Source organism: Ictalurus punctatus, chromosome 2, assembly GCF_001660625.3.
Source record: "Ictalurus punctatus breed USDA103 chromosome 2, Coco_2.0, whole genome shotgun sequence".
Taxonomy (NCBI): domain Eukaryota; kingdom Metazoa; phylum Chordata; class Actinopteri; order Siluriformes; family Ictaluridae; genus Ictalurus; species Ictalurus punctatus.
This window is the reverse complement of record NC_030417.2, coordinates 38,939,321-38,959,502: the sequence shown is the minus strand read 5'-3', so window position 1 is coordinate 38,959,502 and position 20,182 is coordinate 38,939,321. Positions and strand designations below refer to the sequence as shown.

The window sequence follows — 20,182 nt, the reverse complement described above, 5'->3', positions numbered from 1 at the left end:
GGGGAAGATGAGAGCGCTGTAGATGGATAAAGATATAGATGAGATTAGAGGGTGGGGTCAGACAGAAGTAGGGAAAAGTGTGGGGTGAGAATGAGAGACCGGAAGTGGTATGAATATTACTACTTCGAATAAATAAATCATAACAGTGATAATAATAAGTACAACAACAATAACAATCAAAACAACAACAGGCCTACTACTTTACCTGCTACTATTATTACTGATAATACTAGTACCATTAATACAACACCAAAAACAATACTACTCCTACCACAACTACTACTACTACTACTACTAATAATAATAATAATGCCACTATTACTAATTGTAAAATCAACAATACTACTGCTATAGTAATATTCTAACACTAATATTAATAATACTAAGAATACTCCTTAGTAACAGGGATAGCATAATTGGTAGTAGTAATTGTAATAATTACTACAACCACTGATACTATCCCTGTTACTAATAATACTATCAGGATCAGGATACTAATGAGGATGCTACCACTACTATTAATAGTATTAATAATAATAATCAGTCATCAAAAGACCAATAATCTATTGCTACGTCAGCTACAACTACAGATACTAATACTAATACTATTGATACTACTACTACTACTACTACTACTACTAATTAATAATGCTACTATCACTAACAGCAATACTACTACTTACATTAACAGTAATATTAACAATAACAATACAATTCAACTACAATTACTACAACTAGAACCACCACCACTAATAATAATAATAATAATAATAATAATAATACCCCTATTATTAATACCAATGGTACTAATCAGAGTACTAATCACTGTACTACCACTAGCAGAAATACATTAACAGTGCTATTACTATACTAATATACTAATGCTAATTACTATAGTATTAACACAATACTACTTCTAATAATAATCAAAAGAAAACGACTCATTACTAATGAATATACTATTAATGCTATACGCTTACAATACTGATATTAATACAACTACTACTACCACTACTACTACTAATAATAATACGCTTATTACTAATAGTACTCATCAGCGTATTAATGACTGTACTACCACTAGCAGTAATACATTAACAGTGCTATTACTATACTCATATACTGTACACTAATGTACTGTCCGTTCACTTCTATAAGTCACTCGGGATAAGAGTGTCTGCTAAATGTAACGCATTATTAAATGTCAGTTCTAACGCTATACTGTGACTAATACTACTCTTATTACATTTACCAGAATTACTACTACTACAGCGATCAATACTATACTACAATACTATCACTCGAGTGTTGGTCTTTTGTTGGGTGCTGGTACAATCCTGTTGTTAATACCAATAGCAGAATGAATAGTAAGTGAATGAGTATTAATATATTAGCATTGTAATAGCAATCGTCAGAAGACCAACACTCTTCTGCTAATTGAACGCCAGGTACTTATATTAATACTAATGTTACTATGACGACTACTGGTACTACTAACACTAACATCAACAGTGCTATTACTATACTAATAATCCTATGCTAATACAATACTATTACTAATAACCATCGAAAGAACAATACTCAGCTACAGATACATGTGCTATTACTATACTATTAATTACAATACTACTTTTAATACGACAACTACTACTGCTGAAAAAACATAATAGTCTACCGCTACTTTAGCTACCAGTACTGATATTAATAAAACTGATCCTACTACTACTACTAGTAATAATTTACGATTACACACGTTTTCGTTCACGTCTCTGTGAATGAGTTGTTACTATAGAAACGGTAACGCATTAGAACGAGCTCATTAATATAAAGCTGTCAGAGCTGCTGTTCTAGAGAATTCATCAACACCTGACGACCAATCACGGTCCAGAACTCAGCAGCAGGGCGAGCATAAAGATCAGCGCACGCAGTGGGGCGAGCAGGCCTGCATGCCGTATGCATGAACACACTCTGGCACTGATGCAAGCATGGACACACGCGTTCTAAACATGCACATACACCTCCTGCCACCCTCCTGTAGTTCTCTCTCTCTCTCTCTCTCTCTCTCTCTCTCTCTCTCTCTGTCTGTATCCCTTTCCCTCGTTCTCATTGCTTCGCACGTGCCGTGAACTCGCTGTGACGTGATGTAGCGAGCCGAAACAGAGAAAAAGCAGAGTGTTTGTCGGTGGATGTTCAAGGCGACGATGTGATAGCGAGTGAGAGTGAAGGAGAGGGAGAAAGCGAAGAAGGAAGGGAAGGAGGGAGGGCGGGTGATAGGGAGGGAGGAAGAGAGAGAGAGAGAGGGATCCTTCAAGAAGAACAACATCGCCACGTTAGGAAAGCAGCGCTGACGGAGATGATGTGAGTCCTGCTCTTCTCCAGCTCTACGTCCCCCCCTCTCTCTCTGTCTCTCTCTCTCTCTCTCTCTCTCTCTCCGCCGTTTCTCTTTCTCTGTGCTGCTCGTCCATCTCCGTCTCCATTCCTGTCGTTCCTTTGAGGGTGGTTACGTCTACCTGTTTCCTGTCGATCTATTTTCATTCATGCCTTCTGCTTTGTTTACGGACGTCGCAGGTTGTGCTGGTAGGGGGAGGGATCTGCGTCTGTGTGTGTGTGTGTGTGTGTGTGTGTGTGTGTGTGTGTGTGTGTGTGCGTGGCGTAGAAGAAATGTGGAGTTTGGATGCAAGTTGAGAGAGTAACGTGGGCGTCAGGGGGGTGGTGGTGTGCACATCAGGTCATTAAAATAACTCTGTAAAGAGAAAGTTTAAAGGACGAAAGGGAACGAGGAGGAGGAGGAAAAGGAGGAGGAGGAGGAGGAAGAGTAAAGGTCAGGTGGACAGACGGCAGGAAGAGGAAGCAGATGGGGTGGAGAGACACATGGAGGAAAATAAACAACAGGTTTCGGATGAGCACTTCATTAGCTCAGGATTTGATTCGGGAAACTTTGAAAGTCACACAATGTCCCCACTAAATCTGATGTCCAGCCTCTTCAACATGGACATATAGTCCGAGATTCATATAAAAATCATTAATATAATTAACACGCCGGTGTTGTTTTTTTATTTATTTCATTTTTAATAGACTTTCACAGCTTTACTGGAGAACATCACAATATTGCGCTGTGATGAATCCTGACACTTTCAGATACACTTCAGTCTTCTGTTGGGATTTTTTCCCTGCAATCCAATGCAAACAGAACTGCCCAGTCCCGCCCTTTTTACCTTAAAAGGCAACTCTCCAGACGAGCTTCCTGTTGATGTTTTCGTTGAGCTCCCGGGCAGGCAGGAGAACTGTTACAAATTCTGATGAGCGAAGGAGATTGTTTGGATTTTGTTCATCGACAAAGTAATAAGAACATTAAGTATCTAGTGACACCTAGTGTTACAGTGTCTCAGCCTCTCTCTTGGTCTCTCTCTCTCTCGCGCTCTGTCTCTCTCTCCGTGACATGCCCTGAGCAAAGTGCTGAATAGGAAAACCAGAGGAACACATCATATAACACACTCAACATTAGAAGGAGAGAGGAATGTGATGGAGCCCTACAATGAAAGGATGTGATGGGGGATTTTACGGAGCGGTGTGATGAAGGGATGTGATAGGTGGATGTGATGGAGGGATGCGATGAAGTGATGTGGTGAAAGGATGTGATAGATGGATGAGATGGATTGAAGTAATTGACAGACGTGATGGAGGGACATGATGGAGGGATGTGATAGAAGGATGTTATGGAAAGAGAGGTGATTGAGTGAAGTGACTGATGGATGTGATGGAGGAATGTGATGAAGGGACGTGGTGGAGGACGTGATGTGGAGATGGGATGAAAGAAATGTGATAGAAGGATTTGACAGAGAGAAGTGATGGAGTGACATGATTGACAGATGTGATGGAAAGAGAGGTGATTGAGTGAAGTGATTGAGAGATGTGATGGAGGGATGTGATGTGATAGAGGGACGTGATGGAGGGACGTGATGTAATGATGTGGAAGAAGGATGTGACTGAGAGAGGTGATGGAGTGAAGTGATTGAGAGATGTGATGGAGGGACCTGGCGTGATGGAGGGATGTGATGGAGGGACATGATTGAGAGATGTGATGGAGGGATGTGATGGAGGGATGCGATGGAGGTATGCAATGGAGGGATGTGATGGAGGGATGTGATGGAGGGATGTGATGTAGTGATGTGATGGAGGGATGTGATGTAGTGATGTGATGGAGGGACATGATTGAGAGATGTGATGGAGGGATGTGATGTAGTCATGTGATGGAGGGATGCGATGGAGGGATGTGATGGAGGGATATGAGGAAGTGATGTGGTGAAAGGATGTGACAGAGAGAGGTGATGGAGTGAAGTGATTGAAGGATGTGATGAAGTGATGGAGGAATGTGATGGAGGGATGTGATGGAGGGATATGAGGAAGTGATGTGGTGAAAGGATGTGACGGAGAGAGGTGATGGAGTGAAGTGATTGAAGTGATTGAAGGATGTGATGGAGTCATGTGATGGAAGGATGTAATAGACAGAGAGAAGTGATGGAGTGATGTGATTGACGGATGTGATGGAGGGACAGGATGGAGGGATGCGATACAAGGATGTGATGGAGGAATGTGACGAAAGGATGGGATGGAGGGACATAGTGGAAAGGAAATGAAGGAAGGATCTGATGGACAGATGAGTGTGTGATTGTATCGTTCCCATGCACTACTTGGATTGCTGCTTTGCAACTTGTCTGATCAACTGTGTGTGTGTGTGTGTGTGTGTGTGTGTGTGTGTGTGTGTGTGACAGGAGAGTGTGAGAGAGAGAGAGAGAGAGAGAGAGAGAGAGAGAGAGCGAGAGAGAGAGATTCTCTGCAAACAAACCCAGTCACCCAGTTTTCCTTCTGTCCTTCTCTCCATCCCAACACACTTGCATTCTCTCTCACTTCCTTGCTTTCTCTCTCTCTCTCACTCCCTCCTCCTCTGTCGCAGTCAACCATCCCTCTCTCTCTCTCTCTCTCTCTCTCTCTCTCCCTCTCTCCCTTGCTCTGTCTTAAGTATGAAGGGGTTGGGAGAGCCAGGCCCTCGCTCTCACTCTCTCCATCTCTCTGTCTTTCTCCTCCTCCTCCTCCTCTTCCTCCTCCTTTCCTCCTTTCGTGCCGTGCTCGCTCCTCGCTTCTCTCCGGCTGCTGGAAGACGAGCAGGAGGAGGGAGGGGGGGAAATGGCGAAGGGAGGATGCGGAGAGGAGGATCTCTCTCTCTCCCTTTCGCTCTCGTCTTCCTGGCCGTCGCTCGGGCCTCTGAATCGCAGCGTCTGGTTCATATACAGGTACCGGTTGTTCTTTTCCTTCCTCCTGTTTTTTTCCCCTGGCGGAGAGATGGAGAGAGGGTGAGAGGGAGAGAGGGAGGGGGCGTGTGAGAACGAGAGAGAGAGAGAGAGAGATGCATGTGTGTATGTATGTGTGTATGTGTGAGTCGCGAGGCTGACAGATCTAGGATCAACACACAGCTGCTGGATGTGTTGCAATGCGAAAGCGCGCTTGGACGTGTGTGTGTGTGTGTGTGTGTGTGTGTGTGTGTGTGTGAGAGAGAGAGAGTGAGAGAGAGAGTGAGAGAGAGAGAGAGAGAGGGGTGAGAGACGTGTCGCGCTAGCCGGTGTTAGCCAACGTAGCGTGTCTCTCAGGCTGTGTGCATGTGCTGCATGTGTGTATCACTGCTACCGCCATCAGAAGGCAACGTTTGCCTCCAGCCAGCGCACGCCGATGCTCATCTGATGGACAGAATGCTAAAGCGGTGTGTGTGTGTGTGTGTGTGTGTGTGTGTGTGCACGTGTATGTATGTGTGTGTGTGTGTGTGTGTGTGTGAAGACTGTGATCAATTAGTTGCTGGTCTGGATAGCTTTAAGTCAGACAGGTTAGGAGGAGTGTGTGTGTGTGTGTGTGTGTGTGTGTGTTAACATGTATGCGCTCTGTGCATTGCTCACGTGTGTCCACATTTCAAGCTGCTGTTGTGTTGCATTGATGTTTGTCATTATTGTGGTTGGGTTTGTGTGTGTGTGTGTGTGTGTATGTGTGTGTGTATGTGTGTGTGTGTGTGTGTGTGTGTGTGTGTCTGAACAATGTCAATGCAGTGCTGACTTGCTCTATTGTTGTGTGTTGTGGAGCATACTTGATGCGGTGTGTGTGTGTGTGTGTGTGTGTGTGTTTCTCTCTCTGCTCTGATTGGTTGAGCAAAATTACATTCATACTAATTGAATTTGTGCTCTTCAGTGGGTTTGCATCAAACTTTTATTTCTACGTCGGTGAACGTTCCCATGCAAACTCGGATTTTTGACCGATTTCGCCATGTATGCTGCAGATCCAAGATAGAGGGGGGCACAAACTTTCGCACTGGATTTAATACATCACTTCCTGTCACTTATCACATTAAAAAAAGTGGCGTTTCACAGTCAGTTGGTTAGTCAGGAGGCTGGATTGGACGATTGACTTAACTAGTGTACTAGCAGCCAACTCGGACAGGTTAGCAAGCACAAATGTCCAATGTACAAAACTGTGTGTGGAATTTATTTTAAGCGCAAGCTGATGTTGATCTTCATTTAACGTCCACAAACTGCAGAAGTGTCACTGTTGATAAATTCTAATGCTAAGTCCTATAGTACGTTTGTAGTATACTTTAAAACAAATTTGCATGTGATAATGTAATCTCTATTGCGCAGGCTCTCTGATATGTAGCGCTAATCTGTGAACATGTGACACTCGTGTTTTCCAAATGAGCTAGCAAGAATAAGTACAGCTATGAATAGATGTTTAAACAGAGTATTAGTGGCATTTTATGCTAGCATATACAGTCTGGAATGTCAAGTGAGGAGACATGGAGTAAAAACTCTTCCAAAAATGATAACGCTTATGATGTTCTTCACTAACCAATCACCACAACGCTTCACTAACTAATCACCATAACGCTTCACTAACTAATCACCATAACGCTTCACTAACCAATCACCATAACACTTCACCTACCAATCACCATAACGCTTCACTAACCAATCACCATAACGCTTCACTAACCAATCACCATAACGCTTCACTAACCAATCACCATAACGCTTCACTAACTAATCACCATAACGCTTCACTAACCAATCACCATAACGCTTCACTAACCAATCACCATAACGCTTCACTAACCAATCACCATAACGCTTCACTAACCAATCACCATAACGCTTCACTAACCAATCACCACAACGCTTCATTAACTAATCACCATAACGCTTCACTAACCAATCACCATAACGCTTCACTAACCAATCACCATAACGCTTCACCTACCAATCAACAAAAGGCTGGAAAAGCAAGTGTTAGTTAAAAAGAAACATCTGGAGGTTGATTGGGACAGGTCAGTAAGATGATTGGGTATAAAAAGAGGATCTTAGAGAGGCGGAGTCTTTCACAAGTAAAGATGGGCAGAAGTTCACCAATCTGCGAAAAACTTGTGGAACAATTTCAGAATAATGTTCCTCAGTGTAAAATTGTGCAGACTATGAATATCTCATCATCTTCGGGCCCTCAGGCAGCACTGCATTAAAAACAGGCCTGATTCTGTAATGGAGATCACTGCATGGGCTCAGAAACACCTCCAGAACTCATGAACATGATTCAGAAATGTAGCCGTCTTCTCTGGACCAAAGCTCATTTAAAATGGACTGAGGGAACGTGGAAAACTGTTCTGAGGTCAGACGGATCGAAATATGATAAACTAAAGAGGACTAAAGAGGAGAGGGACCATCCGGCTTTTTATCAGCGCTCAGTTCAAAAGCCTGCGTCTCTGATGGTATGATGGTGCATTAGTGCCTATGGAGTGTGCAGCTTGCACATCTGGAAAAACACCATCAATGCTGAAAGGTATATACAGGTTTAAGAGCAACATCTGCTTCCATTCAAATTCCATCCCATCTTTACTTCTGAAAGACTCCACCTCGCTAAGATACTCTTTTTATACCCAATCACCTTACTGACCTGTTGCCAATTAACCTAATTAGTTGCAAAATGGTCCTCCAGCTGTTTCTTTTTACTAACACTTACTTTTGCAGGCTTTTGTTGCCCCCGTCCCAACTATTTTGAGAGGTGTTGCGGCCATCGAATTCAAAATGACCTTATTTTTACCTTAAAACAGCCCATTTCCTCAGTTTAAATGTTTTCTACGTTCTATTCTGAATAACACACGCGTTTATGAGATTCGCAAATCACTGCATTCTGTTTTTATTTACATTTTACACAGCGCCCCAACTTTTTTGGAATTGGGGTCGTATTACTCTTGTGGAGCGTTCATCATGAGTCCCTGTGAATGAGCTGCTACTATAGAATCGATAACGTATCGGACCAAGCGCGTTAATATTAACCTGTTGTTCACGTCACAGCCGGAGCTTTAACCTCCTGACCGATCAGATTTGAGCGTTCAACCGTGCCGTGGTATAAAACATACAACGGTGTTTTAGTGTGTAATAAACACTTATACAAATCGTGTTGTAAATAAACATGTTTATTTTTGCTGTCACATTTCACTCCTGTCAGTTTTCCCGTTTTTTTATTTATTTATTTTTTGGTGGATGCTGGAGAGAACGGTCACAGTTGGCATCTCAGTTATTGAGTATGTGTGTGTGTGTGTGAGTGAGTGTAAACTGCTGGAGACAGAAGATGTACTGATAGAGAAAGCAGAAGAGAAGGGCATTTAGAGAGAGAGAGAGAGAGAGAGAGAGAGAGAGAGAGAGAGAGGAACAGATGGAGTGGGTTAAAGCTGTGAGTGTACATTGGGATTAGCAGCATGTGGGTACAGCATGGTACAGTAGAAACAGTGGCTCAGCAGCACCTGACTACTGAAACGCACACACACACAACAACAACAACAACAACAACAACAACAGCAACAACAACTGCTACTTTTGGTTATGTTCCTGTTTTGATATTGTTCATGAAGCTTTATTGGCCCCTTAGGCCAATTAACAGACTTAAGCTGTCATACAGCCTGGCTTAAATTTTGAGTTGACACTTTATACCACATCTCTTTTAAATTCTGGATTCTGATTGGTCAGAAGATTGCTGATTAATTTTCTATAACAGCAGCTCTGACAGTATTGCGCTTGCAAATCCCAGGTTAATATTAATGCGCTCGTTCTAATACGTTATCGTTTCTATAGTAACAGCTCACGTTCGGGTCACGGGTCACGTTCATCCACGGCGATGCTACTAGTAAAATGTTGCTGTTTTTCTTCAAGCGCATTGTGGTGGAGGAGCGATGATGTGAATGCGGGAGTCGGATATGGATCGGGTGTTTCGTAAATGAAAATGAAAACTTATAGGACAAAAAATAAATAAATAAATAAATCAGAAATGTGCATCAAGGCCCATAAATGACCTGTAGAATGTAGTCCTAACATCTACACCTTTCGCCATGTCCCTCCATGTCCCTAAATATTTTTAGCAGCCACCGACGTTCACGTCCTCTTGCATATATTACTATAATAGCACTTTGTACAGAACTGGTATCATTTTGTTTCCATGCCACGTGTCTCATTACACGAGACCCACACACATATATATATATTTTTTGCTACTGTCATCAAACACACCCACGTCTAAATATAGACCCGATACTGGATGTGCAAGCGGAGCATCTGCTGCTGCTCACACACTTGTTAACTTCGCTCAGGGTTCGACTGTCCGACTGCGTTTTAATTGTTCGCTTTCAGAGCGTCCGTGACGGCTTTGTCTCTCAGATGTCCCTCTGGTAGGAGTGTTGGCTTCTAGATGACTAATTCTGAGCACTATCAGTGCCAGGCTCACATGCTGTAGCTCTCTTCACAGTGTATGTCTACATATTAGCTTGGCTATTTCTTATTTCCAGTTCTGGCCGTTGCTTAGGCAACCGCCAACATCTTACTTACTGTGCCCGCTGCACATATAAACATCACATATCGAAGCTGCAGAAAGTGAAGACTTCATCAGTGGCTTACAAGCACCAAGGTGTATTGGAAGGGGGGGTGGGGGTTGGTTTACGGTGTGTCAACAATACAGCATGCCATAAATGCATGAAGATCTACAGATAAGTTACAGTGTTACAGTATTCTCATGCTTTCAACATAAAGACTGTCCACTGTATTAGCAACAGGTGTAACAAATAATGTCAGTGTTGCTGTGTTACTATATTTAGTAATGGTAGAGGATAGGAATTAATACTACTACTACTACTACTACTACTACTAGTAATAATAATAATAATAATAATAATAAAATGCTCAATACACTATACAGTAAAAAAGAAAAGCACTGGAGTTACATTGATTCTTACAGTACAAGTGCTACAGTGTTACAGGTAACGCCACTGCTACAGTAACAACACGGACCATGAGTTACAGCGAAGGAGATGTGTGTGGTACAGTATCCAGTAAAAGCCAAGGATGACATGACTTACAGTGTTGGAGATTTCAGTGATAATGCTAATGACAGTGTTGCAATATTTTGTAATGTCAGAGGACAGGGGTTACAGTGTTACATTGGAACAGATCATGCCAGCGTTCCAGCCTACAGTAAACTTAGAGTGATTGTTTTATAGTGGTTTTAGTGTTACAGTAGTTGCCATGTTGCAGTGGTTCCAGTGTTAGAGTACTTGACATGTTGCAGTGGTTCCAGTGTTACAGTAGTTCCAGTCTTACAGTAGTTCCAGTCTTACAGTGGTTGCCGTGTTACAGGAGCTGCCGTGTTACAGTGGTTGTAGTGCTACAGTAGTTACGGTGTTCCAGTGTTCCAGTAGTTGCCATGTTGCAGTGGTTCCAGTGTTACAGTAGTTGCTGTGTTACATGGTTGTAGTGTTACAGTGGTTCCAGTGTTACAATAGTTATGGTTTTCCAGTGTTACAGTAGTTGCCATGTTCCAGTGGTTCCAGTGTTACAGTAGTTGTAGTGTTACAGTAGTTGCCATGTTACAGTGGTTCTAGTGTTACAGTAGTTCCAGTGTTACAGTAGTTGCCATGTTGCAGTGGTTGTAGTGTTTCAGTGGTTGTAGTGCTCCAGTAGTTGCTGTGTTACAGTCTTTCCAGTGTTACTGTAGGTGCCGTGTTACAGTGGTTGTAGTGCTACAGTAGCTGCCGTTTTACAGTGGTTCCAGTGTTCCAGTAGTTGCCGTGTTACAGTAGTTGTAGTGATACAGTGCTTCCAGTGTTCCAGTAGTTCCAATGTTCCGATGGTTGTTGGGTTACAGTAGTTCCAGTGTTCCAGTAGTTCCAGTGTTTCAGTGGTTGTTGGGTTACAGTAGTTGCCATGTTACAGTAGTTCCAGTGTTACAGTGGTTCCAGTGTTCCAGTGTTACAGTAGTTCCAGTGTTACAGTGGTTGTTGGGTTACAGTAGTTGCCATGTTCCAGTGGTTCCAGTGTTAGAGTGGTTCGAGTGTTACAGTGGTTCCAGTGTTCCAGTAGTTGCCGTGTTACAGTAGTTGTAGTGATACAGTGCTTCCAGTGTTACAGTAGTTCCAGTGTTCCAGTAGTTGCCATGTTACAGTAGCTGTAGTGTTACAGTACTTGCCGTGTTCCAGTGGTTCCAGTGTTACAGTAGTTACAGTGTTACAGTAGTTGCCGTGTTACAGTAGCTGTAGTGTTACAGTAGTTCCAGTGTTACAGTGGTTGTTGGGTTACAGTAGTTGCCATGTTACAGTGGTTCCAGTGTTACAGTGGTTCGAGTGTTACAGTTGTTGTGTTACAGTAGTTACGATGTTCCACTGTTACAGTGGTTCCAGTGTTACACTAGTTGTAGTGTTCCAGTGGTTCCAGTGTTACAGTAGTTGTAGTGTTACAGTAGTTGCCATGTTACAGGGGTTCCAGTGTTACAGTAGTTACAGTGTTACAGTGGTTGTTGTGCTACAGTAGTTGCCGTGTTACAATAGTTGCCGTGTTACAATGGCTGTTGTGTCACAGTAGTTGCTGTGTTACAGTAGTTGCTGTGTTATAGTGGTTCCAGTGTTACAGTAGTTGCCATGTTACAGTGGTTGTAGTGTTACAGTAGTTGCCATGTTACAGTGGTTCCAGTGTTACAATGGTTCGAGTGTTACAGTTGTTGTTGTGTTACAGTAGTTACAGTGTTCCAGTGTTCCAGTGGTTGTTCTGTTACAGTAGTTACCATGTTACAGTAGTTGCAGTGTTACAGTAGTTGCCATGTTACAGTGGTTCCAGTGTTACAATGGTTCGAGTGTTACAGTTGTTGTTGTGTTACAGTAGTTACAGTGTTCCAGTGTTACAGTGGTTGTTCTGTTACAGTAGTTGCCATGTTACTGTTGTCGTGTTACAGTAGTTGCAGTGTTACAGTGGTTGCCATGTTACTGTTGTTGTGTTACAATAGTTGCAGTATTCCAGTGGTTCCACTGTTACAGTAGTTGCCATGTTACAGTGGTTGTTCTGTTACAGTAGTTGCCGTGTTCCAGTGGTTCCAGTGTTACAGCAGTTGCTACTCTTTTCCCCCTGTCCGCTGACCCTCCCTTCCCCTATGTTTAAGCCAGGTGCTGTAGGACTATCTACTGTATCACCTGCTCCGATGTCTCCATTGTACACTTCCTGTACTGTCTTTGTCTCTCTCTTTTTCGCTCTTCTCTCTTCCTGCGTTTCTCTGCCCTCTCTGTATTCTGTACCCGGCACCACCGCTCACACTGCCAACTCCGCTCAGTGTTTCTCCTCCACTAAACCTTCCTCCTTCTCTATCTCTATGTTTCTCTTAGTGACTACATAATCAAGGAGAAAACAGTGCTCCTGCAGAAAAAAGACAGCGAAGGTTTTGGCTTTGTGCTGAGAGGGGCCAAGGGTAAGAAGCCTCATCCTCACTGTCTGCCATTCATTCTCTCTCTCTCTCTCTCTCTCTCTCTCTCTCTCTCTCTCTCTCTCTCTCTCTCTAACAGACTCATATTGATACCTTGCCAAGTGCTCTATTATTCCAGTGTTGTATTCAAAGCTCAGGTTAGGTGACATCATCGTTTCTCCTACCCATGACCTACCCTTCACTGCTTGTACAACTTGTACAGCAGACACTATGTCACTCCAGTACGTGATATCTAGAACTTCATTCATATCGCGAACTGTGGGGGTGTGTCTTTTGCAGCACAGACACCAATTGAAGAGTTTACGCCCACCCCAGCCTTTCCAGCACTGCAGTACCTTGAGTCTGTCGACGAGGGAGGCGTGGCCTGGAGGGCTGGTCTGCGAATGGGCGACTTCCTGATCGAGGTGCATGCACTGCACGGCGACATCATGGATTAGAACGTGGATTTCCTTTTCACATAACTTAATAATATGTGGTAACCGATACTCCTACGCTGCATTCTCACAGGTAAATGGTCAGAATGTAGTGAAAGTCGGCCACAGGCAGGTGGTCAACATGATCAGGCAAGGCGGAAACAGTCTGATGGTCAAGGTGGTGATGGTAACCCGCAATCCTGACATGGAGGAAGGCTCCCGAAAGAAAAGTAAGGATTCTGATGATGTTCGTATAATGCTTTCAGATGTGTATATATATATACATATATATATATATATATATATATATATATATATATATGTAATACATCATTCATTTACTGTTAAAACATTTTTATATATAAAAAAATTTAATATATAAAAATATTTAATTAATTACATTAAATACATCCTAAATGTGCTCAATTATTTAACAGTAAAAATTAAATATTTTACTTTAAATGAAAAGTTAGTAGTAGTAGAAGTAGAACAATTTGTATGGAAAAAATACAAGCGTTAAGATCATGGTTAGGGGGCGGAGTTAGCATTTACAGCTTTCTTTATATGAAGTTAAAATGAAATCCACACGTAAGATCAGGTTCGTATCTTTTTAAAAAAAGTAATGTACGAAGAGCAGATCAGACTCTTCAGTCATCGCTGTGCAAATATCCATACAAATACATTTCCTTAACAGAGAGGCTTCTAAGTATGAAACTACGAACTCTTCACTATCTAAAAAAAAAACCTTAGGTCAAGGTTTGTACTAAGCGTGTAGTAAATTCAGGTGTACACGTTGCCAGGTGGAATATTAATCACAATAAAGCATTTCAACTTTGCGGGAGCATTGATGCCTCAAAGCTCCAGGGTCTCCGGGTCGATCCTGATCTCAGGTTACTATCTGTGTGGAGTTTCATGTGATTCGGTTCAATTAGATTTTATTTGTATAACGGACATTGTCACAAAGCAGCTTTAAATAAATATATAACGGTGACCTTCCCGTGTCCGTGTTGGAGTCCTCGTGGATCTCTGATTTCCTCACACCTTCCAAAAACATCACCTTATGGCCAGAATTCCCGTTACGCACCTCCACCCTGACCAGGATAAAGATAAATAAATGAATTTTGTCTCAGTTGTGAATATTAGCTGGTTTATTCACATATGGATCAGAACCAGTTTATCATGTGTTGCGAAATAAACATATAACACACAGCGTATAGGATTTCGCTGAGTTTTTTAAAAAAATTTTATCGTTGCGGCCAAAAACGCTCGATTTAGCTCGATTTTAAATTTGCGATGCAATTTGCTGAGTTTTTGATGCTTTTTTGAGGAAAACTACTCAAATTGGCGAAATCGCAGTCGCACGAAATCGTTTCGTACTTTCTTTCGCAGTGATGTTTGTCGGTAAAACGAGACCTCTGAGCTGTATCCGTGCTCGACGCACATGAATCGAAGAGGGCTTTGGATGAATGCGCGTTGTGATGACGTCACATGACGCGTCTCGGCCCGAATCCGCGTTAATTTTGAAAAATTTCAAGCTCCTCCGAATATTGCGGAGTTTGCTTGATTTCGCGTTCATTTCCGCAATTGCGGAATCGCAGAGTCCTGGAGGGACTGTGTTCACACAGAAAGAAATATGGATAGGGGTCCGAGTTACTAGATGTTTCTAGATTTCCATGCCTACTGGCAACCAGCCTATAGAAATTTGGGTGCAGTGTGGGGGGAAAAAGAGATGCCAGTGTGAACGCTAGGTAAAGTGTGCTTGAGGCGTTGACGGTCTAGCCAAATGCATTGCTGGCATTGGCTGGGGGGAAATCACAATGGCCGTGTTCTAAATGAAAAGCGTCTGCGGCTTGAGCCCTTCCAACAATCTACTTTAAAATGGTTGACCTTCAACGTGAGACGGCTTTCAAGCTGCTCTGTATATAATAAAGATGATAATGATGATGATGATGTTATTCCTAACAACGATGATCTTTCTTTCTCTTTCTTTTTCTCAGTCCCACAGCAGAGTAAAAGGCTGAGCACTCCGGCCATCGCACTGCGCTCCAAATCCATGACCTCGGAGCTGGAGGAGATGGGTAAGGCCCGGGATGAAAATGAAGATGAGGATAGAAAAGATCAGAGATAGATGTAGAGACAGTCGAGTGAGAGCAAGTACATATGGTAGAAGGGATGAGTTTGGAGAAGACAGCTTGTGAGAGAGAGAGAGAGAGAGAGAGAGAGAGAGAGAGAGAGAGAGAGAGATGAAGAATAAGGGCGGATGAGAAGCAGAAAGCCAGCGATGTCTTCAGGAGGAAAGATGACTAAAACGAAAAAAAGTGGCGAGACGCGTGAGAGGGAGACGAAAGAACAGAGGGATGGGGGTGAAAAAAATTTAAGCTTCAAGTCTCAATCCATCTCACTGTTCTTTCAGAGATCTCCCACTGTCACTGTCAGCACCCACAGTACAGGTAACACCCCCCTCCCCCCATCCTCACCCGAAATAACCCCGCCCACCCTCACCCCTCTTTCGCTTTCTGCCCCGCTGAAGAATAAAACTCAGCCCCGTCATATAGCCACATCATTCCCACGTCCCTAAAGCGGCTGTAGTTTGTGTCTTTGTTGCCGTAGTAACGCCACAGGGGGTGGGTGTTGGTGGAAAAGGAGACTTTGTGTTGGCTGGTACAGAGAATGCACAGGGCAGGCTGGACGGGTTCTGTGCATACTCAGTTTGAGTTCGAATGGTTCTGGTTCTGAACATGTTTAGTGCAGATCTGACAGGTTCTGAGTATACTGGATGCAGACTGGACTGGTTCTGGTTCTGCAGATGTTAAATGTAGGCTGGATGTGTTCTGGTTCTGAGTGTGTTCAGTGCCGGTTCGTTGGGTTATGAGCATGCTCAGTGCAGACTGGACTTGTTCTGTGGATGACAGGTGCAGCCCGGACAGGTTCTCGTTCAGTGAGCTTTTGACTGGACTGGTCTACAGTCATTAAGTACAGGCCGATCTGGTCCTGAAAATACGACCAGTTCTGGTTTTGACCATACTTGATGCGTATCAGATTGCTTCTAGCTCTGAAGATACTCAAAAGAAGATGGACAGTTTCTGGTTTTGAGCAGGTCAGTGCAGCTGGAAAGGGTTCTGAGCATGCTCAGAGTGGACCGACGGGTTCTGAGCACGCTCAGCGTGGACCGACAGGTTCTGAGCACGCTCAGAGTGGAACGGACAGATTCTGAGCACGCTCAGTGCAGGTTTGACTGGTTCTGACCAAATGCAGTGCAGGGTGAGTATGTGGTACTGGTTCTGTGGTTCTGATTCTAAGCATGTTCAGTGCAGGTTTGTCAAGTTCTGAGCATGCTCATTGTGCGCTGTCCTGGTTCTGGTTCTGAACATGCTCAGCGTGGGCTGGAGACTCAGCAGGTGGACGCCTGAGACAAAGTCCCAGTGTGTCCTCACAGCTTACTTATCCCAAAACTGCACATAATGATCAGGAGGTATTATTACCACCATTGTTCCTGAACACAACCACTATAAGGAATTGTTTTTATTTCATCCGCTATCAGAACATTTGCTGTATAACTGCATTCAGACCTAAACACATGCTCAGACCTCCCCCTTTTCATGATGGAGGCGTGGCCTAAAGTCTGACGGCACAGATCGAATGTCAGAAGTGATTCAGGTGATAATACACTTCTAATATGACCTGATTCGACACTTTCTGATGTCGACTCACCCTCCCTTTTTCTCAGCGGGTCATTTTAACCTTATAAATAAGCGCCAGGTGTTAAAGGCATGCCAACGATGTGCCACTCTCCGCCATATGCTTTATTCTAATGTGCTGAATTAATGCAGCTCAGGTTCGCTCACCTCATCTCACCCCTCACACCTCTCCCAGTTACTGTTGCAGTACAATAGCTGTGATCACGTCAGCAGAAACAGTGCACTAGAAAACTCCCCGTGATGCTGTAGTTTAAGAGCGGGGTGTTTCTCTCAAATAGTATTATTTTATGTAAACTTGCTTCGTAATATAGCTTCTTAAAGTGACCCAAGATCACCTTCCACCACTTCACACAAGCAGCAGTCTTTCAGTGGCTCGTCTGAAGCCGTCTCGTACACTCGTTCCCCTAATGCAGTTGTCTTAGAGCGCTAACCCTTGACCTCATTGACCTTTGACCCCTCTTCCTTCCTTTTGCTTGTCCTGGTTGACGCCACACAGTTGACAGAGGTAAGAAATACCGATGCATGACTGCTTACTGTGTGTGTGTGTGTGTGTGTGTGTGTGTGTGTGTATAGCACGCAGTCCTAAATTTCCACTTTGATTCACGTTTATTTGAATAAATCTCTGTTTGCTTCCTTCCACAGCTTCGGCCCCGTGGAAAAAAAAATCAGGTGAGGCGTGCGTGAGGTTGATTGCGCACTTTCGGCAGGGAAGTATTTTCTATTAAACATGTCGTGAGTAAAGAACAAAAGGAACATGCTTGTTTTAGGAAAATAATCAACGACGGTGTTAGGTGACCCGAATCCAACAAAATGGATTCTTTTCTGTAATGGTTCATCCCAACAGTGTTTTATTTCTCTTATACCACAGCAATCGATGAAAGCCATTTTTACAAAGGAACACGTTGTACTTTTTATCCATTTATAGTTACATTTATTGTTGTGTGTAAGCTAGTTCCTGTTCCTTACATCAGCTATAAACTGTCCTTTCTTTTTTTTCTCTTTCGAAGTTAATAAGACAAAGTTAATAAGATTTTTAAAAAATGTAAATCTCACAGTTTGTCCTGTTACCGAATAAACACATAAAAACCTCACAACGTTAACAATACGTCTTTAAGAATCTCCGTATTTATAGCCTTAAATTATCTGGAGTGCTGGTTGGTCAGGATTTAGAAAAGAAAAAAAAACACTGTGAACTTTTCAGGAAAGATGAACCTTATATATCAGTGCTTTTAAAAACCGCCTGTAAGACTTCATGCAAAACGTGAGCTGGAGGTTGAGAGGGAAAAAAAGCCAGCGTTAGGTTTCTCCTGTAGCTCAGAGCGAGCCTGTAAATCTGTTTATGGGCCGAATCTAATCAGGAGTCACCATAACCGTGTGTGTGTGTGTGTGTGTGTGTGTGTGTGTTTTACAGAGTTTGAATCCTCACAAGCTACGGAGAAAAAAAGGACGGTCTATCAGATGGCTTTGAGTAAGCAATCTCAGTGTTTCAATCGTTTCTGTTCAGCGATGTGGATGCACGTGTAAATACGCAGAAACGCTGCTGTTTAACGAGACCGTTTATATAAAAATGACATCGACGGAGCTTAACACTGTGCTTTCAAACACGTTTATGAAGAAGATTTGAGCTGAAATTTTTATGAAAAACTTTCTATTTCTGTTGGCCTGGTTCCTTAGTGCTGAATACGTATCTGCTGACAGAACTTTATAGAGCGGGTTGCTCCTCTGTTCTCAGACAAGCTGGACGAGATTCTAGCCGCAGCGCAGCAGACCATCAGCACCAACGAGACCCCAGTGCCACGAGGTCAAGCAGTGAAGCGCGAGAGAGGCCGGGGCTTTTACAACGAGGTGTGTGTGTGTGTGTGTGTGTGTGTGTGTGTGTGTGCGTGTTTAGTGGCGAAATCAAACTGACGTCTTGGTGGTGATGGGGAAAAAAAAGAGAAATTTAAAAATATATATTTTTTTAAGACCTCTTTGCTACAGTACCTTTTATTTATTTATTTATGTGTTAATTTATTTATTTATAATCAGCACCGATTACAGTCAGAAAAATGTAAAAAGGTAAAGAAAACATGTTGATATTTTTTTTAAATAATAGGAACACATGGGAACGTAAACTAAAAAAAAAAATAAGGAAAATGTAAAGTAATGAAAAAATTACAAAAAAATGTTTTATTGTGTATTAATTGAATAATGATGACTTTTTAGTTAATTAATCGCCATTTAGATTTCTTACGAATTGATTTACACTTTGTTTTTTGTTTTTTTTTAAATAATCATTGTTTATATATTATTTTATTTTATTGCTATTTATGACTTTTCTTTTAATGTCCTGTCATTCATGAAACTCTAGGACAGAAGTGTTTTGCATAACATGTGAAGATCTAATTGTTTCGCAGCTTAGGCTTGAACTGTGATATTTGTATTTAAAAAAAGAAAAAAGAAAAAAAGAAAAAAAAAGTGTTGAATAGCTCGGAGCTACAGCGCCCTCTGGTGGCTGAAGGAATTGCTGGTCCACCGTAAGACTTGTATAATTAAACTTTTCAGATAAATTGTTTCAGAGTGAAAATAATAAATATGTTGTCTCTATATTGATTATATCACTGCATTTCCTCCCACCCCTCCTTTTCTTTTCACCAGTCAAATTTTGACCAAACAGGGATGGGAATAACGTCTTCTGGGCCAGGGCACGGCTATGACCGTGGCCCGTTTGTGTCTGCCCACGCCCCCCAGCACGGTATGCTGCGACAGAAATCCATCGGTGAGGCTGTCCGTCTGTCTGTCTGCCTGTCTGTCTGCACAGCTGTGTTTTCTTCCTATGCCTGTGCTTCTAGAGTGCCAATGTAGCTTTGGGTTTGCAAAAATCCAGCCTGGTAAACACCAAACTCCTGAATCTTGCCACCTTCCACTTTGTTTTGCTCCATGCGTTTTATCCTGGTTCAGCCTATCTGATGATTCAAGAACAGACAAAGAAGCCATGTCACAAACCTTGCTATGCTAGGCTACATTTGTGGAGTGGAACACAGTGAACTCTCGTAAGATTCAGGATGGTTTTCACCAGGCTGCTGAAGCACGTCTTCCTCAGACGTCAGAAAAAAAAACCTCTTGCTTTTTCGTTCTGCTGTAAAGCGCACGTCTGTAGCTTGTATCTCAGCAGCTATGCTAATGGGTTAAACCGGGTTTATTCAGGCCCTCCACTTTTTCCCCCATTGTTTTAAATCCTAATGAGTAACTCTTGTTCTTAGTGTTAATCAG

At 42.6% G+C, this 20,182-nt stretch overlaps 1 protein-coding gene across 2 annotated transcripts in view; it reads left to right on the top strand.

Moving 5' to 3' along the window:
* Positions 1-20,182, top strand: part of shank1 (SH3 and multiple ankyrin repeat domains 1) — a 73,860-nt gene that overhangs the window by 38,965 nt on the left and 14,713 nt on the right. The window contains exons 15-22 of one of the 2 annotated variants that reach the window (XM_053676566.1): positions 12,722-12,804; positions 13,099-13,223; positions 13,327-13,462; positions 15,230-15,310; positions 17,573-17,599; positions 18,342-18,398; positions 18,663-18,775; positions 19,568-19,688. In XM_053676566.1, coding sequence (XP_053532541.1) covers positions 12,722-12,804; positions 13,099-13,223; positions 13,327-13,462; positions 15,230-15,310; positions 17,573-17,599; positions 18,342-18,398; positions 18,663-18,775; positions 19,568-19,688 — 743 coding nt within the window. The remainder of the gene's footprint in view (positions 1-12,721; positions 12,805-13,098; positions 13,224-13,326; positions 13,463-15,229; positions 15,311-17,572; positions 17,600-18,341; positions 18,399-18,662; positions 18,776-19,567; positions 19,689-20,182) is intronic. The other variant, XM_053676563.1, reaches the window with a different exon arrangement.